This window comes from Eleginops maclovinus, chromosome 7, assembly GCF_036324505.1.
Source record: "Eleginops maclovinus isolate JMC-PN-2008 ecotype Puerto Natales chromosome 7, JC_Emac_rtc_rv5, whole genome shotgun sequence".
Classification (NCBI taxonomy): domain Eukaryota; kingdom Metazoa; phylum Chordata; class Actinopteri; order Perciformes; family Eleginopidae; genus Eleginops; species Eleginops maclovinus.
In genome coordinates, this window is record NC_086355.1 from 21,651,525 (window position 1) to 21,679,519 (window position 27,995).

Here is a 27,995-nt window from a genome sequence, read left to right on the forward strand (position 1 = left end):
CTCTGAGCTTTCAGAGTTTAATGCTCTTCCCTTCCACCAAGTGTAATGTTAATTAGCCGTAGTTCTACTGTAGTCTTATTGACAAATGGACATATAAACCAAGCTGAAAACATACCAGTCTTGATGGTGGAAATTAGAAATGCCTTTTCAATTTTATAAATCTATGTTTGCACAACTGAATATACCTGTAACCTTCTTATGGACTTTTTATTTTACTTTACTACATCGTAAAATGTACTTTTAAAACTTGCATGTAATGTTTATATCTGCACAAATAAACCATACAAAAATCAATCATTGCAGGATGTATTCTTTGGTTTTATCTGCCCTCTTGCTGTTTAGTCAGGCAGTAAAATGAGAGCAGATAGGACCCTGTCAGTGGCATCCAATATTTACCCACACACAGTTGACCTTCAGGGTCCTGTGTACCTGTTTTTTTTTCCAACGTTCATTTCGGCCTTTAAGTAGTCACCTTTAAACCTAACAAACGTTAGAATGGTCATATATTTTACTTACGGGTTGCTGTTTGGATACTTTTTATTGCCTGGAATCTTACTTGGGGATTTAGCTTTCCGTTGTCCAAGTTGTACTGCGGAGCAACTAGCTTCATGTCCTGAAGTCACAGCAGCATGCACAGAGATTGTGAGGGAGCCGGGCTGTGGCTGCTGTCCGGTCTGTGCCAAGCTGGAGGGGGAACTCTGCGGGGTCTATACGACAAGATGCTCCAGTGGGCTGAGGTGCTATCCGAGCGCAGATTCTGAAATACCTTTGCAACAGCTCATTCACGGTTTAGGACGATGTGGACGAAAAGTAGACATGGATGACACAAGTCTGTACCACCAGGCTAGAAATGGTACGTACTTTGTTTTTTGTTACGTGGTAAAAACTGCAGTACTCAATCATTTTTACATTAACAATGGGTTAAATAATTTAGCCATGAACTCCTATTTTGACTCTACAGCTCCAGTCAGCTAAGCATTTTAACCTCTTCCAGCTCACTATTAACACAGCCTCCCCTTACTGTATTGGTTAAGTATCAGATACAACCACGAAAGGCTATCATCAAAGCCAGGGCTCTCATAGTTCTTGAGTTTGTAACGCGAGAACTTTTAGGACTTATGGTTCCATTATCCTAAATGGTTTATGGTAAGTAGCCTCAAAAAAATAACCTTTGTTATACAAGAAATACATCAATACCCTACTTGTGAATTTATTAACTTTACTTGTCTTAAAAACGATGATTGCTAACAAGTGGCTAAATTGAAAAAGACATTGTCCTCATGCTAAAACTACTCCGCCTAGTTACATTGTTGACGTAAAGTCATGCTATCGGGATGTAGTTTGTATATTTTAGTTGTTACCTCTGCCAATTGCATTATACTCAAAAAAAGGGGTGGGGTTTATCCTGCGGAAAAAAGGATGACATTATTATAGGTTTGTTTGCCACAGAGCTTCTGCAATTCTCCAAAATCCAATGGATGAATACCATTCGCTGTTTGACAAGGAACCAGTTGATGCTTACTACCTTGTTGACCTACAAAAACCTGTTATCTTTGAACCACTCTTTTGGTGGTGCGAATTCAGAAACAAAAAAGCCTTTGAAGGTACGTAGTTTTTCAGGGAGCTTCCAAGTTGCCAATTCCTCTAGAATACAGAATTATAATAGTATAATTTAAGATGCTGTATTTTCAGCTTGTTGTACTGTTTTAGGTAGGGTGAGTAAATCAATTCATGTGGTTTAAAGTCTGTGACGGGGTTGTAATCCGCTTTAATAAATTAGGTACACTAATCCAGGGTTCTTTATTAACCTTATAGATGCATAATGAGTGTATACAGTGCCTCACAATGTCGTATACTCTTTCCAGTGCAACAGTAGACTTTGAAGGGATATTATACTTTTAAAACTGACATTTACTCATATTCTCAGGAACATAATCTGTTGTTGTAATCAAGATCAGCTTGCAAGTATGTCATTGTGGTTTTTCAAAGGATCCTGTGTCTAAATGGGAAATTACATACAGATTAACATAACATCAAATTTAGTGAGGGGATTACAATCTGATTTCCACAAAACTAGTAATGACTATCAGGTTCTGTTAGACCAACAGAAACATTAAAACTGGTTTCAATAAGCTTATAAGATGCTTAAATCCTTTGATGAAATCACACCAAAGGGCTAAGTAAGCAAAAAACTCATGTCCTGTTGTTTTATTTTGGGAATGAAAACAGTTGATACATTCTTAGACATGCAGCTCTTGTTTCTGGTAAATGTTCCTTTATTAGGGGCACAATTTATGCATCATGATACAGTACTTTTAAAAAAAAAGCCTTCCAGTATGCATCAGGGAATGTAACAATTTTTATTTTCTGCCTGTGTACAAGCATTACCAAGCAAGCTAGTTCTGACTTGATGATTAAACCTCGGCATGATATTGAATCTGTAACCTTAAAATTAAGTCAAAAAGGCTGTACATTGACTCAGCACAACATTTAAACTGAAAAATGTCAGAAAAACCTCATCAAACGTATCTGGAGCCCTACGTGGACATACTGTAGACATGTTATGATTTGTTCTCCCACATTAAAGTTATTAGGGACAAAGGTTCACTATTGATTCCTGAAATTGAATGTTGACATATGCTGTATGTTTGGCATGCAGTGACAGGCCCACATCTGTGAGTGCAAACAAGCAGTACCCCGTGCATGAACCCATACATGTCTGTCACCCATTTATCCTCAAAGTTCTTCTATTGGGAGTCTTTTATGATAGGATGTTGTTAGTGGTACTTTATATGAGCAATTTAATGCACATTTTAAACAAAGATTGTATTTTAGAACTTGTAACATGCTGTTATAGTGAAGACACACACCATAGAAATCCTTCAGAATAGTGTCCATTATGAAAGGTAGGGTGTTTTGTTAACTCACATAAGATTTGGTTCTCCGATTTGATTAAAAAGTCCTGCTTCAAATGGATACCGGGTTGACATTTTTAGGATCTGCTCCAGTCGATAGTGTTCGATTAAAAGGGGAATGGAATGGCAAATGATGATGTAAAAGCAGAGTTGAGTTTGTATTAGGGAGTATCAATGTACTAAATGTTATTTATTTAGTACATTGGAATGATTAGACTAACGCAAACACACAAAGACAAACATAAGGAAAAATGTACCATTTATTGAGGCTAATTGTGCATGAATAAGCACTTTTTTCAATTGTTGGTGATTTCAAATTATTTTTAAAAAAGGTTAGAAATGCTGCAATGAATAAATGAAATAAATAAAATGAGTTTGCCAAAAAATAATATATTCTACACAAAATAATTAATAAAATAATAATTAGTCATTTTCTTCTGTGACTTTAATTGTCCTTCAGTAACATGAATACATACAGTGGTATGCAAAAGTTTGGGCACCCCTCTGAGATTTCATGACAATTTGCTTTTCCTTTATAATAGAAGATCACAGCAACAACATTTGTTTTCCTACAAAGATGTAGACGTTTTAGTGTTTTCCAGACCAAAATTCTTAGGGTAGCATTACATAGTTTTATTATAATAAAATAAAATGCAAAAAATGGGATGTGCAAAAGTTTGGGCACCCTTATAAATAGCATTCATTTCAACACCTGTACGGATTTATAGCTGACAGGTTGCTGCACAAAATTGCTTTGATTAGCTCATTAGACCTTCAATTACAAAGACAGGTGGAACCAATCATGAAAAAGGCTATTTAACATAGGTAATAGCTGGCTGTGCCTGGCCTAGGTTCTTTCTTAGGGGGTGGCAAGATGGGGACCTCAAAACAACTCTCCACTGACCTGAAAGCTAAGATAATCCAACATTATAAATTAGGAGAAGGGTACAAAAAATTATCTGACAGGTTTAAACTGTCTGTCTCCACAGTCAGAAACGTAGTTGTGAAATGGAAGGCCACAGGAACAGTCCGTGTGAAGGAAAGATGTGGTAGGCCGACAAAAATAGGGGAAAGGCACAGGCGAAGGATGGTGAAAATGGTCACAGAGAAGCCACAGACCACCTCCAGAGAACTACAACAACATCTGGCTGCTGATGGTGTAGTTGTTCACCGTTCCACAATCCAGCGTACTTTGCACCAGGAAGAGCTCATTGGAAGGGTGATGTGCAAAAAGCCTTTCCTGAGTGTTAATCACAAGAAGAGTCGCATGAGGTATGCAAAAGCACATCTGGACAAGCCAGAAGCATTTTGGAACAAAATACTGTGGTCAGATGAGACCAAGATTGAGTTATTTGGTCATAACATGAACAGGTATGCATGGCGAAAAAAACACACTGCATTCAATGAAAAGAACTTGTTGCCCACTGTAAAATTTGGTGGAGGATCTATCATGTTATGGGGCTGTGTGGCTAGCACAGGTACTGGAAAACTTGTTAAAGTTGAGGGCCACATGAATTCCTTACAGTACCAGGAGATTCTTGACAAGAATGTTCTAGAGTCAGTCACAAAGTTGAAGCTACGCCGGGGTTGGATTTTTCAGCAGGACAATGATCCTAAGCACCGATCAAAATCCACCAAGGAATTCATGCAGAAGCACAGGTACAATGTTCTGGAATGGCCATCCCAGTCCCCAGACCTTAACATCATTGAAAATGTATGGATTTATTTGAAGAAGGCTGTCCATGCACGGAGGCCAAGAAACCTGACTGAACTGGAGACGTTTTGTGTGGAAGAATGGGCCAAAATACCACCTGCCAGGCTTAAGGGACTTGTCTGTGGCTACAGGAGGCGTCTACAGGCCGTTATTGCAGCAAAAGGAGGCAATACTAAATATTAATGGAATTATTTCTTAGGGGTGCCCAAATTTATGCACATGCCTATTTTTGTTTGAATGCACATAAACATGTTTCTGTTTGACCAATAAAAGTTATTTCACTACTGAGATGTTTCTGTTACCATAAGGTATAACATATGTTAAAATGAAGTTGCTGCTTCAAAAGCTCAGCAAGTGACAAACTGATGCAGTGGTTTTCCTAAGGGGTGCCCAAACTTTTGCATACCACTGTATCTACTGTAGGTTTTTTTTTGGGGGGGGGGGAAAGGTTTATATTTAGAAGTTGTGAATAGTTAATTATCTTCAATTCAAGAATACATTTTTCCCAAACAGTAACAGGTGCAACTTGAGTTATCAACCAGTTTTTTTACATTATCTAAATGATGTATCTTGGGTAAATTCTCTGTGACAAATGCATTTCATAAGTTATGCACTGAAGTTTTTTCAGACAATAAAAGACTCAACAATGGCATTTTCTTTCAGTAGTTGTTGTTAACGCACGTCCAGGTTTTCTTGGGAGAGGGTAGTAAAAACAAACCCAATCCCAGTCCGTGTAACTTCATCTAAGCGTGATGGCTTTATCGGAGCTCTCTGCTGTGATTTACTGGCTTTGTGTTCAAACCGGTAAGAACACATGAAGGAGAGCTGAAAATGACCATCAGCTCAGACTGCGGTTTTCTTTCAGTTCACTGTGTTATGTTTGGCTTTTCAAGCATGAGCAACTGCTGGCTATCAGATGTCAACATCTGTCTCCTTTGTCACCATTAAATTGCACACTTTGGGGTGTCTCCTGTAGTTGGATGAGATTACGTTCTCACTGCTAAATAACCACACTGCTGTTCACTTGAAAGAGAACAGACACTTGGATATTCAAGCCTTTTGATGTGGTTGATTGGTTGTTTTTTTGTGTTGCAATGTTAAAGGATATTTATAGCTTATGTTTTCCATTCATTTAATTGATTTTGTAATATTTCACATGCTATTGTTGTGTGCTGTTCATCTTCAACAGCACTCAGTGGAACTCCAGTTTCTTTAAATGTGCAATATAAATAAACTTGACATGACTTGGCTGAACTTAACTGAAGTAAACAGCATGACAGCTTGAGTAAACAGTCCATAGTTCACATCCACCTCTCCAGCTTTGACTGGTGTGACCCTCAAGTGTTGAAGCATAAGTCCTAAAACCCTGGATCCTGCCCCCTTCTCTATAAATGCATGAAATAAGAGTGGTGTAGCGATGATGTAATTTTGTAGGCTGACCTGGGACTTAGCATGTCAAAAAGGCAATGGGATTTCCCTTTTGGAATTCAGTATATTGCAGAAAAATAAGCTTTGTGACCAGCACACGTTTATGATACTAACACATTTTGTTCAGCGGCATAATCTCTACATATTGACCCCAGTTTGTATTTTTAGAAGTGTAAATGCAATCGCCAGAAGTAACAAGCTAACCTTAGGCTACAAACGACCTAAATCATGGTCACATGGCTGTGAATCACTAAAACCGGACTTGTTTGGGCATGATGACGTTAAGTAGTTAGTTTAGTTACTTGTTAGCAATGCAGATGTTATGTCACTGAACAAAACTGAAATAACCAAAAAGCTTGTGTCAACCAAAATCACAATACAGAAGTAATTTTGGGGGGTTATAGGACTCATTTACTGCACCACTCTATAAAGTATGTGGTTAAAACAAGCTTAAGAGATTTAAAAAGAATGTGTTATACAATGTTGTATAATGTCAATAAGTGCCCTACTCGGGACTTAGGAAACGTTAATGTCTTAAAGAGGCAGAGGCTAAATGAGACTACTAAACTTCATCACGCCAAACATTAGTTCACCTTTACGAGTAGAATAGTGTTGTTAATATTTAGTCCGAGTGTTCTGTAGCTAACCTTTGATTGATGTGTAACCTCGGCCGTGCACACGGCCTAAAGTTAGCTGTTCTAATGATCAAATTTGCCCTTTTTTTCTCAAATGTAGCAAACAGCCAAACTCCTCAGATTAAATTAGAAACACGATACAGTTGGCAGTCAACAAAAAGGATAAAGACAAGGATTTACTCCCAAGAGTATGATATTTATGTATAAATATCAAACAAATTTAATACATTACAAACAGTACTTCAACCAGTAAAAGCAACAATTTATGAGGAATTCATCAACAACAAGAATATTATTTAAAATGGTATCCAGCCAAGAAAAACTGACTAAACGAGCGCAGACAATTACTGTTGAGAGGGGGGCAACAAGCAGGTAAAATCTAAAGATTACTCACCGCCACTCACACGTGCCCTGTACAGACACAGCAAACTGAAAAGAAAGTGATAAATTAGGAAAGGTGCAAAAATAACCACACACACACACACACACACACACACACACACACACACACACACACACACACACACACAAGGGGCAGTGAAGTGCACGTGAGGGCCTTACACCACTGAATCCCAACTCCCAAGGCTGCTGCTCACGTCAGGGGGCTGGATCCCTCGTAAAAGACACAAAACACAACAGTATATCAGCTCATTGGATACAGATTTATACAGATAATAAAAACACTAATAGTATTGGGAGATTAGAAATTGGAACAATAATGTAAACAAAGGCATCAAAGACAAACTACTTTAAGAAATCAAAACCAGGAGACAAAACAGCAGTGGCGGACAATCTAAAAAAGAACAAAGCACACGTTATAGAAATGCCGCCATAAACCTTAACTTTATAGAAACTATGAGCGCTCCTACCTTATGTATCTCGGACAGCGCAGCCCCTCACTAACCCACACAGTACCGCTGGTCTTGTTACCGTCACGGACAAAGCTACAGTCTGCTGGAGTAAGGTATAAAAGTCAACAACCAGAGCCTAACGTGCCACTACCTCGATGATTGTGGAGACTTACCGAAACGTCTCCTCGAACGGGACATAACTCGCAGTGTGTGTGTGTTGGAAATCAGGTAGTTTCAGGGCTCATGGGGAACAGCTGAAACTAATAAAGCCAGTATAACAAACAATCAGGAATACACAAAGAAAGGAAGTACAAAAACAGACATGACACAGATTGAGAAAGCTTCAAAAACAAAACAGGAACCAAAAGCAAGTCTCATGACAGTGGCATTTTATTTAAATTGGTGTCCCTCTTAAATTTCACAATGTCAAATAAATGCCAATATTCAATACTGAATCAATGGTTCGTAGTCCTTATGTATTATTACAAATGACTTAAATGATGCCTAAGGGTTTTAACTTTGCATTAACCATTTCAATTAATAGTTGCTTTTATTTTAAGACTAAGAAAAAAATGTATTGGACATAATCTGGTGTTTGGAGAGTTGCCAAAATTGTTCTTTCCTTCCAATAGGATAGCTACAATCACACACTACAGTATCCTCAAGTCCAACTCACCCATATGTTGCAATACAAACACACTAGGTGTTCTTTGTTATCTCACTTGCACATATTGCAAATCACTTATCTGTCTTCTTGTCTCTCCTTTCTTCACTTGCGGTGGTCCAAGACTGCCCTTGTTGCCCTTGAGGCGATATTCTGCTGAGACTTGCTCATACTATTTCACTTGCACTGTCAGCTCTTTAATTAGCTATGTAAATATGTGTGCACACAAAATGTGTGTCAGCACAGATCACAGGAAAAGATGAAGCCGTGAGATCACTTAGAGTAAAGGCTGCATGTTGGCTCCTGCATTTTCAGAGAAAACTCCCCCTGAGGTGTTAATAGGAGGCCTGTTGCCTTGGTGCTTATGTTAAAACAGTTCATGCTGAAGGGTCACATGTTGCATTTTATCACTACAACATAATGAGCTAGATTTACTACACAACAAGAAAGGTGCATTTACTTTAAGTACTTTAATAGGTACTATTTTGAGGCACTGGTGTGCTACTTTATAGTCCATTTCAGGGTAGTTAACCAAAATATTATGATCAACTTATCTATTTTAATGCGCTGTTTAGATTACTAGCCAACAGTAAAGACAATACGCTACTTCAAGACCAACATGGCGCATTGAGAGAGTGGGACAAGAGCATCATACACACCAAATTTGGGTATCTATCAATTATAGTTCAAAGGTTATACGAGATCAAAAGTGATTGATTTTATAATCTCTATCCCGACTTGTTTGACCAAACGGTGTTTGATGGAGAGTGCATTTGACAGTTCTGTTTCCCCTGGACAGTCAGAGCATTTACTCTTTGCGTGAAAAGGCCGGGGCTAGAATTGCTGCCCATAGTTTTGGACCCACTGCATGGATAGCCCATAATGGCATTCTAACCCTGAAGTGGCTCATATTCTTTCCGGAACTTCTAGGAATTTTAGACCCAACAATTACCCATTAGTTTGATAGTGAGAGTGATTAAAGTATAAATATATAAATTAGCAATATTGGTAACTTACAATACAATGAGCCTGCTCAGGACAAAGGGCACCAAAATCTATAAATTCTGTACCAAAGCATAATTACGCCATGTAATCAGACGAATAGTTGTTTGCTGGTATTTTCAGGTGGCAAGCCAACAGACATGAACATTAACTTCCCATGTTATATTGAAGTCAACATCGATTGGAAAACAATGTATGTAATCAATCAAATGTACAATTGGTACCAACGAAATGTGTCACAGCAGATTTTGCTCTCACGCAACAAAAGAAGTTAAATTAGTTGCCAAAATAAGCTCCCCTTAGATCTGTGGTGTATGTTGCACACTGACGTTGATGGTTAAATGCATACATTTGTAAGAGAAAACCACTTTGATCTTACAGTGCACCTATTGTCTTAAAGGTCTGACAATTACTGTAGTGAGCAACAATTGGTAACAGTTTCCCCTTAAAACTACAAAGGCAGCTTGATTTGGTTTGGATGACACACATATGGCCACATGTACGCATAGCAACATCAAGAGTTGAAAGAACCAGCTAACCGTAAAAGGTTTGAAGGGGATCTCTGGCTAGGCAAACCTTCATTATTCAATTGCTTTTTGTCCGTTGGCCAGCCGTTAAGTGTTTGAAGTGGCCAAGCCTTGAGAGGAACCATTTGCACTGACAATAGTTTGAAGTACTGTAAGGCCACTTTCTTGGCTTGTGGAAGCACCGTAAAGTTTTAGAGACACAGCTTCACTGTATACATTAACAAATACACAAATACATTAATGCTAAGCAACTCTGGAAAGACATTACTCATTCTGTGCTATGAGAGAACTGTGAAAGCATTGCCTAAAAGGCAATACCCAAAGCCAACAGCTCGAGACAGGTAGTTTCTATGGCACTGAAGACAGAATCAACAACACAGTGTTTAGATGACAGCTGTTGGCTAAAGACGTGTTTTAGTTTTTCTTTTCCTTGGAGCATGCTGTCATGAGTTCCTATAAGTATAAAAATATAGAAAAAAGTTGGGATTTTAACACATTTTACAACTTGTGTGTGCCAGTCTATTTTAACTGTCTTACTCCAGTGTTGCCCCTTGAAACATAAGTGTCAGTGTGGTGTACTAACAACTACCAGGGGAAAAGAAAGATATATCACTTTTTGCTCTGTACATTTTATTTTTAGAGCAACAGACTTAGATTGTAAATCATGCTCCCTTGAATATGTTTAATGTGTTCTGCAGACGCTCTCACTACATGTGGGAGCTTATTCCACTGTTTGTGAATTAGCTGGATGTTTGAATTTATGACTGTTGGCCGTTCCTGTAGTGAATATAATTAAACTTATACACATGTTAAGGTCTTGTTTGTGGCCACACAGTTTGATTATCAGATTGCAGAGTGCTCCCTATGTAGCTTGAGTCACATAGAAGGTTAATTTAATCTACGGGTAATTTCAAACTCAAGGATGGCAATGCTGGTTCAATCCATCACATACATCTAGAGTGTGTGTTTTCTTTTTTTTGGGATGGATATTATTGAATTTGGCAAAAATACATTCTTGTTCCTCAGAGGATAAACCCTGTCAAAGTTGTTTCTACCCCTTTCTTTTTAACTGTTGAAGCACCATGAGAATGACATGTTTGATTTCTATTTATGTTTTCAGGATAAATCGCGTCAGCTTACTTGATCCTGTGTCGTTACATGTTGCCACCAGCAAGTGACAGTTTCTATTTACACAACTCTATAACTTAAAAGTTATTTATATTGGTTCTTCTGGTCATATATCACGCCAGTACAAGAGAAAGTTGTTTCGTTCAATATGAGTACTTGCTTTCAAAGCTATAAAATTTCCCGGGTAATGGAGCAGGGTGGACCCAAATGCAGGAGGCAGAAAGACTAGTTTAATTTAAAGGCTTGTTCCAGAAAGGCACAAAATGAATAAAACACAAACAAAACTACATATTGCAGGACACACAAGGATCCAACCAAGACTAACAGAAAACCAAGGCCTAAAAACAAGCTGAAACTAATGAGGGGATGAAGTGCTGGTGTACAGGAGGTCAGGTGAACTCAAGGCTGATGGGGAACAGGTGCAATGAATTAGGCTGAGGGTACGGTTGAATTGTCGAAAAATCAGCTCCTATCATCTATTCCCATCTACTATTCCTTGACCTTTGTATGAAACATCAAGGGGTTAAGGAATAGGATAGGAGAATTCAAAAGGACTTAGGAGAAGAGACTGCGGTGCTTTGAGAATCCGACTGAAGTTACACTATCCCACGTATTTATGATGAGGGACGTTATCAATGTGCGTCCGCTGTGGGGAACTACAGTTTCTATAGATGGATGGATGGATGGATGGATGGATGGATGGATGGATGCATGGATGGATGGATAGATGGATAAATGGATAGATGGATAGATGGATAGACGGATAGACAGATAGACAGATAGACAGATAGATAGATAGATAGACGGACGGACGGACGGACGGACGGACGGACGGACGGACGGACGGACGGACGGACGGACGGACAGACAGACAGACAGACAGACAGACAGACAGACAGACAGACAGACAGACAGACAGACAGACAGACAGACAGACAGACAGACAGACAGACAGACAGACAGAGAGAGAGAGAGAGATAGATAGATAGATAGATAGATAGATAGATAGATAGACAGACAGACAGACAGACAGACAGACAGACAGACAGACAGACAGACAGACAGACAGACAGACAGACAGACAGACAGACAGACAGACAGACAGACAGACAGACAGACAGAGAGACAGACAGACAGACAGACAGACAGACAGACAGACAGACAGACAGACAGACAGACAGACAGACAGACAGACAGACAGACAGACAGACAGACAGACAGACAGACAGACAGACAGACAGACAGACAGACAGACAGATAGATAGATAGATAGATAGATAGATAGATAGATAGATAGATAGATAGATAGATAGATAGATAGATAGATAGATAGATAAGCAATAAAAACAAATGTCTAAGATATACATACAAAATGAACACAAAATGAAAGAAAAATAAACAGATCTAAGCAGTACTATAAAGTAGGACATTGTATATACATTTAGGGGTTGGAGGGTGACAAGATAAAGTTTCACTTTCCTTTTTTATTTTACATTTTATGAACGTGGACAACTGTGACACATATGTTCTTCATTACCAGGGTTTGAATTGAAATAAAAAAAGGAAAGTGAAACTTATGCTTGTCACCCTCACCCTCCGGTCCACACGTATTAATCCACATGAATCCCAATATGTATGATTATATTTCATTACATTTTATTTTATTTGTTCCGCTCATGATGGTGCACAACATAAGAAAAAAAAGAAAAGAAAATGAATTCACATTCAAAACACTTTTTTATTGTGAAATATTTTAAAATAAATACAAATGTATTTATAATAAACTTGTTATGCCTTAACCTATCACTGTGTAAATCACCATACATGTTTTACATAGCTTAAGAAACACCACATAGCTCAGTAAACACTGAGAAATGTTGACTTTATTTGATTACTTCAGTAAAAAAGTAATGTTCATACTTTTACTTTTGATTAATATAGTGTTGAATGTTCAAAACACAGCACTTAAGCAACCCAGGACAGACAATCAAACACAGGAAAACACAGGAAGTAAAACAGATACAGAATTTTCCAAATAAAACAGGAAATCAGAAACTTAAAACTAGGAAGACGACATTGAGTGTTGAAAAGTAAAAGGTCTTACGAATGTCAACGCCTAAATGTATTGTTGCATTATGCATTTACAGCCACAATGACTAAAATAACTTTGTAGAAAAGCTTGGCGTAATGCCTATTGAAACACAGCGTATAGGCATTTGCTCAATGTTCCCTTAACGTACTTGAATCATTTAAAAAATCTTCAGATATTTGTTACGAATCGTCTTTTTTATCTACAGTAGCCATTATTACCCCTGCCAAGTTGAAAGAACAGTTCAAAGAAAGGTAAAAGCACTTTGAACTTGACAGGCCTCAATTTACAATGATAGATCTTTCTCTTGTGACAAAAATAAAAAAAAACATCCAATGACTTAAAATCTGTGCTTCAAATTTACAATTCATGGAAATGCAGTTGAGTTAAAAGTAAAGGATTGTTATGGAAGGTAGTTGAATAAAAGTAATTTGTTTTCCCAAAAAGAATATACACTTAAAATATGAACATTTAAGAAAACAAATCTTAAAGGGGCCCTATTATGATCAATTTGCTGTTTCATATTTGTGTTTTGTGCCAATACTGTTACATGTTTACATGCTTTAATGTTCAAAAAGGTAACGCTTTTCAACCTCTGTGTGAAACCAGAGCCACGTCTGAGTCCAATGGCGGTGTTTCAGGCAGAGAGGGGGGAGTTTGTCGGAAAGAAACTCCCTCTGGAACCTGGGATTTTAGTCTTTGCAGACCATTTACATGCACACAACTTATATAACACACTACAGGAAAGGGATATCCACAACAAAGCATAATAAGGCCTCTTTAAGTACAGTAAGTACATTCAATTAAAGCTAAAAACCAATGGTTCTTAAAGTGTCCGTTGACACATTTATAATAAGATCTGTATTAATATCATGTCAAGAGGAAAGTGTGTTGCAATGTAGAAGCCTCGCTTACTTCCACACCTGGCAGAGTGTGCACACTGCACAGACACGTGTGAACACGCACAGAAACATTGCAGGAGATGTCAGCATGTGTGAGGAGTGCTTAAGCAGTTTTCCACTCGGCCATGATTTACAATCCCAGAGATCTGCTCCTGGTTTATAGTGCTAATTGCAGACACACATACACATACACATACACATACACACAGCCTCTGGCAGGTAGATTAGGCTCCTGAAAAAGTCCTTAGTCAGCAAGTAAAGCCTTAATCAGAAAGGCTTCCTCACAGGTCTGGACTCACCACCAATGACTAGCAGACGAGCTCGGCTCTTTAATTCAGCCATCGCTTCCCTGTTAAAATGTGTTAGACAATCTCACATCATTATGTCTGTGATGACTCTGCTGATAAACTGTGTTCACCTCTCTTTGTATTTGTTTTTTACCGTCATTGGTTTCTCATTTTTTGCATTTGGGTATTAATTTGCCTTCTTAGTTGGTGTCTGTTCTGAATTACCGTGTTAGCTTGTTGTTTGTGTTTTGTCTCTCCCATCTCACAATGATGGGCATACTTTTGGTATAACAGCAGCAGGAAACACATTCAGACTGACCCCAGCTGCTGAGAGAACCTGTGCAAACTGTGTAATATGCCCTGTGTCCTAAGCCTAAAGGGGCTGTATGTAACAATGTACTATTTCAAAGATCTTAGCAGGCCTGTTCACACTGTCGCCATAATAATTATAGCCATTGCAGTGCCTGACTGTCCAGTATAGAATTAGTAACATGAGGTATGAGGGACACAGGATGCCTTCAGGACACAGAATGACTTTGTCTTCTAATACCAGGATTAAGATGACTTGTAAAGGGGCCTGTTATTAGAAAGCTTTCAATAACAGCTTGTGTGATTAAAGAATGGATACAAGTAGATAATGTGAGTATTTTAGAAAGCAGCAGAGATGTTGTTTGTCTAACATCTGTCTATTAATCACATACCTAAAAGACAGGACACTTTCATGCACAAAGAATTGATTCAATATAAGCGTTTCTGGGAACCTCTAAAGTATTGAATGTTACCCTGGGATTAAAACCAGAAAGTACACCGAAAGGTCGAATTAGCTTTGAGTAAAACGTGAAGTCTGTTTTGAAGAACGCCTTGGAAGACTTTATGTACAGATGCTTCAGATTAACCGTATGTCTGAGAAGGTTTTTGTTTGTTTGATTGCAGAGGCACATGGGACCGAGAATCCACTCGGCAAAAGACCTTCCTTGGACCTTTGGATTTGGCAGGAGTCGGCCAAGAGACAACACGTGAATGATCTCAAAACCAGGATGAGGATCAATCAACTAGAGTACCCCCAAACCCAGAAAGAACTAAAGGTCAGAATTCAACCTTGAAACTTTGTTTAAAGGACAAGTCAGTATTCATTATTACCTCAGCCAAGGAGGTTCTGTTTTTGGCTCGGTTGGCTGGTCCGTGTGTCTGCTTGTCGGCAGGGTAACTTAAAAAGTGAATTGCGGATTCTTATGAAACTTGGTGGAAAGGTGTATCAGTGGCCAAGGAAGAACCATCAACCCACCTTCTCCCACTTATCCGAGGTCGGGTCGTGGAGGTAGCAGTTCCAGCACTAAGGAATAACCTCTAAATCTAAATCACAGGGTGGATAAACACATTATGTTTTACTTATTAAACAGCCTTAGTGGAGGTCTCAGTTGTGAACTGTAAATCAAAGCAAACTTGTAAAGCAGACATCAAACCATAATTTGGTTTAATCATGTGGACTTTTTTATTCAAGGGAAAAAAGAAATTGAAGCCAGTAGATTTATTTGAAAATGCAGGGTCTAGCACATGAGGAATTATCCACTGGAACTAAATTAAATAGAAGTTGTCTTATTCTATAACACCATCAACTTTTTTAGTGTGGAACCATAACTGATACCACTTAATTTAGCATGAGCTGAAGGACTCTATTCTCTCCCTATTTTTCTTGTTGTAGAGAAACGATAGCCCAATACTATATGACATTCTAACCAAACTAAATCTGAGTGTGGTGTAACTCTGCATAAACTTCCTACCTAAAAATCTGAATTAGAATCAGGTGTTTTGCCAAGTAGGTTAACACATATGAGGAATTAACACTGGGGTAAATGGTGCATACATAAACACAGTAAGAGGAATACGTTTAAAAAAGAAGCAAACATTATATCTATTATAACAAATTTAAAAAAAAGGAAAACACTTACACAATACTCAAATACAAATGAAAAAGTACAGCAGCTTCCCAGCTTAGATATTTCTACCACTCTTAGTTGTGTAAGCCACAGTGCAGTGACATGTCTGCCTATCAAAAGCCTGCCGTGACAAACGGTCAACAATGTGTGGGTAAAACATTGTCTGGTACAGTGGTGCCCTCCTCTGGCGCTCTTTCACTCTAACAAACACACGCACGTGCACAGACACACTGTTTTTATCTTCCATTCATTCCCATGGTGAATGGCCCCTAACCCTAATCATAACAAGCACATTCATCATAGCACAGCTCTTTCCCTAAATGAACCTTCACTTTAACAGAAAAGCAAGTTTCAACACTTTGCCTTACCTGGTATGGAGCAGGTCTTTGTTCCCATAAATCAAATAAATACCTGTAGCATGACTGTGTAAACAGATTGTGTGACCACAACCTCAAATTAATCAAGTTTCGTCGAATTCTGAAAGTGCATTTGTTTGTTTTCCAAGAATGTGACAGGGTGTTAACTTTGATTACTCAGAATAAGGAAAACAGCGTTGATGATATGCTAATGCTAATTTTAAATTATATTTTAGTTAAAGCTTTGTTAGCAGTTCGCTTAGAGATACACACAGAATGTCTTTGTTAGAAAACGGTGGCCTTGTGGTTCAAACTGACTAACCAATATGCTGATGCCTCTCTAATTACTACTCTTTCAAACACATTTAGCACTACCTCATGCATTTGTTCTATGTATTGATGCATTAACAATTATGTATGAAGTGAAAACAAGCCACATTAGTTGCATTGAGAGAAAAATATGTCCAAACTCTGATAATTGCCCATAATGAGCATCTTCATTATGAAAAGTAATATTGTTTGGCTGTCTACAGTGGAATGTGTTTTGGCAGTTTAACACATTCAACAGATTAGAACCCCCCGCCCCTCTATTCTTTAAACACTCACTTAACATTTCACAGTGTTAAACGCAGCTCTGCAAAAAAATAAAAACAGTTCCCAGAAAACGCCTTAATGGGGTGGCGTACAAACGCAGATATTCTTTCTGTTTCATGCAAATGAGCTGAAGCCCTTGGGGGCTATGCTTGCGGACGTCCATATATGTCAGAACATGGCAAACAATTATGTGCATTTGCTAATTTTCTCCCTCACTTAACTCACTCGCTTGCAGCAAAACAAAATAAAACAAAACAATCATAAGCGGAAGGGTACAAAACAATTGTGGCGATCATTAGAAGCAACAAAAGAGAGAATGCAGTAAAAGGAGAAGTGCAGCTGGGCCGGGGGAGGACCTGCAGACAGCTGGTGTCAGGCATGGATGCACTCTGTTGTGTTTGTTCTTGTGAGGTCAGATACTGTACACAAAACACATGCCTCACTGTCAGCTGGGCTCGTGTCACATTTGCCACTTTATCCCTCGTACTCATTTGTTTTCATTAATTAAAAGACTCCCTCTTATCACATTCATATGATTGTTCCCACATAAAGAACCGTTATATCGTTTGTTTTGATGTTTTATTCTTAATATGTTGCCTCATTAAACCCTCAATGATCAATTTTAGGTACGTATGCTAATCGAGCATAACCTAGATATTTTACTTTTAACTTTGTCCATGGAAAGCAAAATATGTTCATGGTATAAAGTAAAAGTAAATAGAGATTTTACTGTGTGTAATTTTCATTGGACAGATAACCTTTAAGGGGTTGACACAATTGATTTGAGGTCTGTTTAGCAGTCTTGTGAAGTAAATCATATCTGAATAAAATCAAAGAAAGTGTTTTGTAGCTCTAAACCTATGAAAGAATTGCGTATCAGGCTGCTGTAGCCTGACACTCATTTATACTTAAGGCTTAAGACTGTATTAACCTCCCCTCACAACACACTGAAATCTCTGACTGAACAGTTGGTTCTCAATTTGTGGACAATAAAGTAAAAGATAGCGTGAAAACAAATAGAGGATACTTCTGATTCTGCTGTGTCCATCATGAGTCGGACAATCAAATGAAAATGGAAGATTTCAGTGAAAGAGAAAGGGATTTCTTTAGCTTAAAAATACTCACAAAGCATGAAGCATGTAATGTAAATCAAGCTGAAAACCTACATGTCTTTTCACTGCACCTTGGCCAAAAAGCAATAATAAATACTTAATCCTCTGTTGTATACGTACACAATGTGGCGTATTTGAAGCCAATGCAGCAGCACTTACAATGTTAGTTAGTTTATTGAAAGCTAATGTACTTGTTTGAACGCACTTTTTAAAAGTCACTTTTGATGAAAGCATCAGCTAAATGAAATCGTATTGTAATTTCTAGGGATATTGGGGACTAAAACCAGTGTAACTCAATACTGGCCATGAAGCAATCCCATACTTATGCTGTGGTCAGATCAGATTTCACTGCTAATTCATTTTGATTAGGAAGAAGACAAGACATATCTACTGCTAGCCCCGATTGAATTCCACCTTGAGTTGAAACTGATGTTTTTGACCGCAGTGAGAGCAAAGTTAATGACATTGGTTAAAGGCAATGGTGTGAAGTGTTTGACAAACTGTGGGAGAATGCTGTTGCTAGCCTAGGGGGCATGCTAGCTCCCGCAGACTATGCTAACAACCCAACCCATGCTGTTGTGTCCCAGCTGCATTTGGTGTGCATATTTTCAGCACACAAACTGGACATTTTAGCCACCTACATTTGGTTCGCCACCTTTTGGCAAACCAAATGTAGCTAAGCAAGTTCAGACAACATGAGTATTAAACATCAGTCTGACTTAAATAAATCTGCATACCTAAACCTGGCAATGTAAACCTCACAATAGTGAACACTGATTTATGTCCAACTTCCATTAAAGGTTTTTCAAGATAGCTTTAATTAAGATAAGAACGTAGCAGCAGAATGAAGGCTATATTCGCCAACAACAGTTCTTACCAAAAATAATATATTCCGACCAACAATTTGGTAATCATCAAATTTGAGATTAGTAACTGCAATTTATTAGCTATTTTTTCTCAGTAAATATAACTAATTTCAAACACATTAATTTAGTAATTTTAACATTAAGCTTCTCAATAACATGTAGGTATTTGCACCCCTAAACACTTAATAGATATCTGGGCTACGTGTTCTTCACTATTTGCTGTTCGTTCAGTCCGTTTGGCAACTTTATGAGTTGCGTTTTGAGTTAATTTTTGACAGGATTGTATATCTGCATTATGCCAAACACAGATAAGCCTTTAGCTTAGCAGTGCAAACGTCTTGTAGTTCTTTTATTGACTAATTTAAGTGTTTTACTTCTGCCGATTACATTTACGCCTCTAAAATATGATTATCCTGCTGAACAAATACCACACATTGTTTTGTTTTTGCAATAATCTTAAATCCCATTGTTTTGTGTCAAGGGAGTCCTTGAAATTCTAACTTCCTGTCTGACAACGAAAATACACTCTCTGCACCACTCCATTGTGTGACTTAAAATGACCTTAACCTGTACTCTAATATATGACAGCAGGGAGACTGTTGGGTACATTCACTGCGGTGTGGATTTAGTTCATGTCTTCATTATGAGAGTGAAAACATGACTATAGGAAAAATGTGTAAAAGAAAGAGCCAGAAAGAAAGAGAGATAACTTCTCATCCATACATTTAGACGTCTGATAAGGGCTGCCTCCTGCCTCGCTCTCTCATCTTCAGCCAACTAATCATAAGACCGGTCTCCTTTGATCCCAGTGGCAGCCTGATACACTCTTTGTCACAGTATAGTGAGTGTGTGTGTGTGTGTGCAAATGGATACTATACATGGTAAGCGTGTATTAGCACATCCATGCAACAGGAATAGTCAGAACTGTATTAAGTGTATGAACATGTGAGACACAGATCTGCATTTTATTCTTGGACAGACCACATTCTTTGGCTTCCAACTTAAGTCTAACTTAAACTTACTCGTCTTTGGGTGGTTTAGTTTAATTGACTTGAAGTAATCTTGCTCCTGTAAATGTATTTTTATGTATGCCTAGTATTTAATTGTTTTAAGAATTCATAATTTTCTCTTTGCTTGTCCTTTCAGAGCGCCTGTGAGCAGGAGCTGGAACGAGTCTTAGAGGAGATCTCTAAAATGACCTCTGAGGATAACAGAGGCCCGCTGGAGAACCTGTACGGGCTCAAATTTCCAAACTGTGACAGACAGGGACTATACAACCTCAAACAGGTGAGCCAAGGCCAGCGAATTGGGCCACTTCACGACACTTCACCTCAACAATCACGCTGTTTATTTAGATAGGACACAGTGACTGGTAGATTACAGTGTATCACACGAACGTACACTAATTAGTCTTTACGTATGAACAAACATCCTTGGGAGTGTTCTGACATTCGAAGCTTGGAAGACAGGCATGGAGGATTATCACCATAAACAACATGGTAGGAATGACAAAGAGCAAAGTGAATAAACACAATACTAACGACATCATCTTACGTCATGGTCAAATAATTCGTAAACAGACGTTAGGTAACCATGTTCTATAATGGAACATTGTTCAAACTATGTTTAGAACAAAGAAAAATAGTTACAGGTTGATCGACTGAACAAGACTTTTACATTTCCCAATATTTAGTACTGAAAATAACTGCATTTATAGCATGTATGAAATGTGATAATATAATAGTATAATATCAAGAATGTCTTAATTTCTAGATGTAAGACTTCGGATGTAGGGTTGTTGAGGAAATTAATCATGAAATTTTAACATTTAAATTGCCTATTTGCACAATCCTATCATTACTTAAACCCGTCGACCTTCTCAGTCGTTTTAACTTAGTGCACTTTCATTAATGCCGAGAATTCTTCTATAACAAGCATCTGCAGGACATGGTCCATAAACTGTCAGCACTTTTGTGCCTACAGTATATATACTTATGCATACCTTGCCTTTAGCCTTTTGTCTAAAGAGAAATTGTGGCATGTAGGAAACTTCCCCTAACCACACATTGAGGCCCTGTCTTGAAGAGAGTCCCAGTGTGTAAATCTAGTTCTAATGGTGGAACAGTGCCAACAGTGGCACAGCAGCTCCCTTTTGCCGCAGGACCTTTAGTTGGTGGCCATGCTCATTACAGTGTGTCTTTTCCTTTAATGAGGGCTGATCCAATATGGCCTACAGTAGGGTAGGATGTACACGGAAGCATTGTTCTGTAATGATCCATTGTGTAAGGTAAGAATGTGTACAATACATACTCTCCCTATTATATATCAGCTTCCAAATGAGTATTGATATAATAGTCTAAAGTGCCATATGATTACAGATGTTTTTCAACTTTGTTATTATTAGAACCTTTTAGTTCATACAAGCATCATTTAAGCATATACTGTACTACATGATAAGCTTCCACACACACACACACACACACACACACACACACACACACACACACACACACACACACACACACACACACACACACACACACACACACACACACACACACACACACACACACACACACACACACACACACACACACACACACACACACACTTAAGGGGCAGTGAAGTGCACGTGCGGGCCTTACACCACTGAATCCCAACTCCCAGGGCTGCTGCTCACGTCAGGGGGCTGGATCCCTCGTAAAAGACACAAAACACAACAGTATATCAGCTCATTGGATACAGATTTATACAGATAATAAAAACACTAATAGTCTTGGGAGATTAGAAATTGGAACAATAATGTAAACAAAGGCATCACAGACGAACTACTTTAAGAAATCAAAACCAGGGAGACAAAACAGCAGTGGCGGACAATCTAAAAAAGAACAAAGCACACGTTATAGAAATGCCGCCATAAACCTTAACTTTATAGAAACTATGAGCGCTCCTACCTTAGCTATGTATCTCGGACAGCGCAGCCCCTCACTAACCCACACAGTACCGCTGGTCTTGTTACCGTCACGGACAAAGCTACAGTCTGCTGGAGTAAGGTATAAAAGTCAACAACCAGAGCCTAACGTGCCACTACCTCGATGATTGTGGAGACTTACCGGAAACGTCTCGCTCGAACGGGACAGAACCATAAGGTATCAGCTGTTTAAATATTGTTAACCAAGTGAATGGAATGCTGAAGTGGGCGGTACCACTGTAGCGCAATACTACGGTGGCCAAAAGGTAGCTAGTTTACATTTATGGGTGGCTACATTTAGTAAGAATAGTGTTGGACTAAACTTCTATCAACTGTATCTCAGCAATAGTTTGAGTTATTTTAAACATAATCTTATACTTACTGTTGCCCTGCTTTGCATCACTCATTACTATTTCATATCAACTCTTCAGTGAGAAAATGGATCATATTCGAATTAGCTTTCAATTGTAATGAGTGCTAAATGTCATAAAACTAATAACCAGTTAGCTTTATATAACTTCCGGTTAGCTCGTCTCAATATTTTCTGAATGTGTGTTTGAGCCTGAAATGAGGTTGGTGGTTGACAGAAGTTTAAGATATTTTCACATTTTGTTCCATGACATAAAATACATGAGGAATACCCCATTTGTGTATGTCTGAAGCTTATATGTGTCATAAACACAGCCCTTGCTAACAGGTAGCTGCATGAGACTACTGAACATCCTCATGGCAACACATTAGCTGCTTTTAGCTTAGCTGGAGTGACGTGAGTTCATGCGACAGTGATGTTCCTTTAAAGCCTAACATTATGTTTTGTTCTCTGCAATTTTCCAAAATCCAGTTAAATCCATTGGATTTTTGTACAGGGAGCCCTTTCAATGCTAACTTCCTGGTCATCAACACAAAAACGACATCACTGCATCACTCTAGGGTTGCATGTCACACCGGCAGTTGCTCAATCAGTGATGTCACAGCAGGTGTTTTCCATCTGCTGTCAAAGGTGAACCACCTGCTGTGACATCATTCAGTGAGGTTTTGGCCAGCAGCAGGGAGCTACTGTTTCATGGGGCGCACACGAGCAACAGACCGTAGCGACTGCAAATGTCCTCAGGTTTAGAATTTGGTTAGAAGTCGTTGTATAATACACTGACTTTAATCATGGGGGAAAAAAGCATCAATTGTAATCCGAACTGTATGTGAGCTTTGTTTTTGGTTTAATCTCATTAATGTTCTCCCTGTGTTGCTTTTCTCCTTTTACCTCCTTAAAATCCCTCAAACACTGTATCATTTTGTGTAACTCTCCCTTGGATTTCCCCTCGCTTTTATACTCTCTCTCTCTCTCTCTCTCTCTCTCTCTCTCTCTCTCTCTCTCTCTCTCTCTCTCTCTCTCTCTCTCTCACACACACACACATACACACTCTTGTATCTGCCTATTTAAATCAACCTGGCAAAAATACATCCTCCCGATGCACTCCCACCTGCCACCACAACACAACACAACTCCCCCTTCCCCCTTTTTATTTAATAATGTCACACACACCCTCCTTTTCCTTAACACTCTGCCCTTATGCACGCACGCACACATACACACACATACGTGTGGAAATGTTGTCACCATGAATGACGCAACAGCTTCTGAGCTCAAGGTTACAAGGCAATAAAACAGTTTGGCGTACTTCATGGGAAGACTTTTGTTTAGCCGAGGAACGAAACCACACTTCCGACCGGAATTTGAATTCTGCTCTTCCATAGAAATCAGGCACCAGAGGACAAACAAGGTCACATATCCAGTGTTTTCTTACGAGGATAGTAGAGCAGAAAAGAAGATTTGAATAGGCGCCACTGTTTCCTAAAGCAGGGCTCTCAACCACTCAGCCAATTTTCATCACTGGTCACAAACAACAGCATTGTTTCGGACCGGAGTCCTCGGTTCCCAGGGAGGAACACTGTACCTCCTCAACACTCGGCTCCCTTTGGAGTTGTCCCTCCTTGTCGCGGGGTAATTACTGTAACTGTCACTTTTTTTGTTCTTTCTCATCGAAGGAAGAAAATGGAAAGTCTTTTCTTTCCCCCGAGCTCTTCATTCTTTTGGCCGTTCCCTCCGCTGCCGCCCCGCGTGCGCGGCGTAAACTGTGTCCACTTTAATTACGACCTCATTTCTGAGTAGAGGAGGGCTCTGCGGGGGGGCCGGTCTACTGGCATGCCGGTGTGTGTGTGTGTGTGTGTGTGTGTGTGTGTGTGTGTGTGTGTGTGTGTGTGTGTGTGTGTGTGTGTGTGTGTGTGTGTGTGTGTGTGTGTGTCTGTGTGTGTCTGTGTCTGTGTGTCTGTGATGGCATGTGTGGCTATGCATGTGTTGTGGGTTGTGAGTTGGGGGCATGACCTGAGGATGGGCTGTTATTGGGTGAGTGTCGTCTCGCCCGGACCATAGCCCTCACTCTCATCCAATGGCCCCCCGCCACCAGAAGATCCACGAGTACACACACACACACATCTCAAGCCTCCGTACGCCATGCTTCATTAACGCACCCCCTGCTTCCCACTGTGCATCCTTACCCCTCCCTCTCGTTCTTAGTGTTTTCCAACTTGTCTAGCTTGTGTTTTTCTTCCTCCTCTCCAGTGCAACATGTCCAACCATGGCCAGCGGGGCGAGTGCTGGTGTGTTGACCCCTACACCGGGGTCCAGATTCCAGAAACGCCTCGAGTCAGAGGGGATCCCAACTGCTACCAGTTTCAGGAGGAGCCCACTGCGGCAGATTTGTACTAGAAGTGTTTGGGTTTTCATGAAAGTTCCAAGTCTCTGAGGGTTTTCACATGAATAGAGTTATTCTGTGTACGTATGTAAAGGAAATCCCTTATATTTAAAGACTTGTTTAATTTATACGTTATCCTATCTCACAATGTTAAGAATAGAGGAAAACGATCATGTTACTGACATCAGAGAGTTTAGACTCTAAAGACCATGACATTTAAAGGGTTTCTTCCGAGGTCCCTGTTTCAACCTTTAACCGATTTCAAGAACATTGGGCCAATATTTTTTCCTTTAGCCTGCTGACAGACAACAATCGAACAAACCAAAATGAAAACATAACTTTCTTGGCCGGAGGTTATGGGACTCGGACCTTAGCCCATGTTTTCCTACTAGAATTTAATCTTGAGAAAAAGTAAAAATATGTATTTGTTTTAACGATATGTGCTAGAACATCTGGACACAGTTTTTTTTACCAATTGTTACTCCAACTGAACCACCTTGTTCTTTAATTTTGGGAACTATGTTTAACTGTGGATTAATATGTTAGTAAGTTCTAATGGATTCATAGCAGAGGAACAGTTTTCATTGTAATAAAGAAGCATGCCAGCCAGTGCATTTATAGAGGGATAAATTGCATCATGCTTAGGCTGCATGGGCTATAATTGGTTGCTTTGGGTCATTCTATAGGATTTTTTTTTAACAAAAAAAACATACACATAGAATATTTACAGCCTTGTCTTTTAAAGCTGCAATAATTGTTTTTTTTCCTCAAGCTAAAGTTAAGTCCTCTAGTAAACTCAACATTTGAAACAGTCCAACCTTTAACATATATGTTAGCAATCCAATGTCCATTCCAGCAGACACAGAGTTAAATTAGCATTTGTATCTTGACAAAATGTACAATGTGAAAATGAAACATCTGTCCAGTACTACAAAAATACAAGACTTTTGGATTTCTCCCAGTTGTACGTGATAGGCTAAGGGGGCGGGACATCTCTAAGCTGTTGACCAATCACAATAGAGTCGCCCAGCTAACCAATCAGAGCAGACTGGTCTCTGGTTTCAGACAGAGGGTGGAAAGAGGTTCTGCAGCACAGGCAGTATGAGAAAAATAAAGAGCTTTTTGAACATTGAAGCATTGAGACATGTCACAAATACAAATATGAACCTGAAAATTAGCTCAATAAGGCCCCTTTAAAATGACCTAATCTACACTTCCACTGTTCCATAAACTGACATAAGAACATTGAGCATATTTTTTACAAGTATATTCAAAAGTGAATTAGTTGTCATGAATAGATTTAATTCGTGCAACTATACTGTATATATATATAATAAATGGAATTCATTGCTGCCTGCCTCAAGTGGATAGTCACGACAGATGTGATGCAACTGTACCTTTGAAAGCTAACAAGCCTGTAATATACTTGAGCTGCAGTTAGACTTGTATTTGTTTTTGGAAATCAACATATCCAAGACATGTGTGCTCAATCTCATTTCGGTGCCAACAAGTTTTGTAACCTTGTTTTCCTCAATAAACACTTTGCAGGGAGTTAATTAAAAGTTGTTTTTTTCTGTCATACTTTTCACTGATTGCATCTTGTAATATCTCCCTGTAATGAACCAACCTTGCTTCCTACATCATTGTCAGCAACGTATTTAAAGTTAACTCTGTTTTGACAATCTTGACTAAAGATGTAATAATGTTTCTATGAATCCCCTCCTATGTGTTAGCAGCAGAGAAAAGTTGTTTTTTCAGCAGTTTTCCCATCAGCACTTGTCACCTTCAAATAAATGTTGCTTGAGAAAAAAGGCACTTGGTGGTAATAACGTTTAAAAAACTGCTGTGTGTGTGTGTGTGTGTGTGTGTGTGTGTGTGTGTGTGTGTGTGTGTGTGTGTGTGTGTGTGTGTGTGTGTGTGTGTGTGTTGCTGTGGTTACTAATGAAGTGTTGACACGAGGAGGGATTACGATGGGGGGCTGACATTGACGAATGTGATACTAAGTGGGTAAAGGTGTCTATGAATAAACCAACCCAAGTACAAAAGCACGCAGGGACACACATGCTAACACGCACATATTTCTGCTGCAGATCACATGGTCTAAAGGTGGGTAAGGGACAGAGGGACGTAGTGGTGCTATTAATGATTGTGAATGCCCCTGACAGTACTAGGTATTGGGAATATCGTGACAATGTGTCTAAGTACTGTCTCACTTTACAGGTTGGAACCATCCCTGCCATCCGTGGGCTGTACGCAATCCACTGTTATTGTCCCTGAGACAGTCATCCATCATCCTGAGCAATGGTTGAAATGGAATGTTTTATCCTATTTCAAAACCTATAATCCATTGTAGCCACTGTAAGAAAAATAAAATAAAACAGACACACAAGTTGATTTTCCAGCAGAATAAACAGAAACGGTTTTGTTATGTACTTATATTCATGCTGAGATTATTGCTTTGACTTAGAACAATGGGTACTTGTCAACAAGTCCATGTTAACTTAAAGTGATTGTGACATTCTCATGAATCCTGGTCTCATGTTGATTCTCCAAACCTCCAAAGGACTTAAAATGGAACTGAGGTCATGAATAACAATGCATAGATCATTTTACAATTATTTTCTGTTTTTATAAATCCCTGATTATAGCTTGAACAGAGCAAAAGCTCTCAAAGTGTAACACCAGCAACAGAAATTAGCCTAGTATATACAACTTGGAATTTAAAAAGCAATATTAAACTTTGATAATTAAAAGCTGGCATGTATATAAGTCAAGTCACACATATGATATCATGATGGCAGATGTAAGTAACTGTTTGATTTTGAACACTTTTGTGTAAATATACCACCTTCCTTACACTCAAGTTGTTAGTGTAATTCATTTCCCACCAAAATGGCAACAAAAGATGAATGCTACTTATTTATTCCAACATATTTTACTGTTATATCTTTATTGCAAATTATTTTGGCTACAATAATCATGTATTGAACATTTGATATTGTAACAGCCCTAAATGAATAAATTAAATCCTCTTAGGTCCAACTGACTGACAGCTGGGATTTTCAAATCAGATTGAATGCAGTACTCACATACCAGATGTCTGTACTGTAAATAGTTATTGGTCCCTCTAGTCATTCCTTCCTTTCACACTGAAATGACCATCCCAGCTAAACTAAACTGTAAACAATAAACAGATTTCAAGATACCAAAATAATAACCCTACACCCTCATTCTAATGAAGCCAATAAGGGGGTTCAGTCGTCCTTA

General features: G+C 38.9%; 1 protein-coding gene across 2 annotated transcripts; it reads left to right on the forward strand.

The window, feature by feature from the left end:
• The first annotated feature begins 368 nt into the window (after positions 1 to 368).
• Positions 369 to 27,160, forward strand: LOC134867764 (insulin-like growth factor-binding protein 2-B). 2 transcript variants are annotated; one of them, XM_063888571.1, is made up of 4 exons: positions 369 to 853; positions 15,076 to 15,227; positions 20,154 to 20,294; positions 26,949 to 27,160. In XM_063888571.1, exons 1-4 carry the CDS (start codon positions 496 to 498, stop codon positions 27,003 to 27,005), a joined length of 708 nt encoding a protein of 235 aa, XP_063744641.1. In that variant the 5' UTR covers positions 369 to 495; the 3' UTR covers positions 27,006 to 27,160. The 2 variants fall into 2 exon arrangements, with proteins under 2 accessions (XP_063744641.1, XP_063744640.1); XM_063888570.1 differs by lacking the exon at positions 26,949 to 27,160 and adding an exon at positions 24,596 to 26,290 and having other exon boundaries at positions 371 to 853.
• The last annotated feature ends 835 nt before the right edge of the window (positions 27,161 to 27,995 follow it).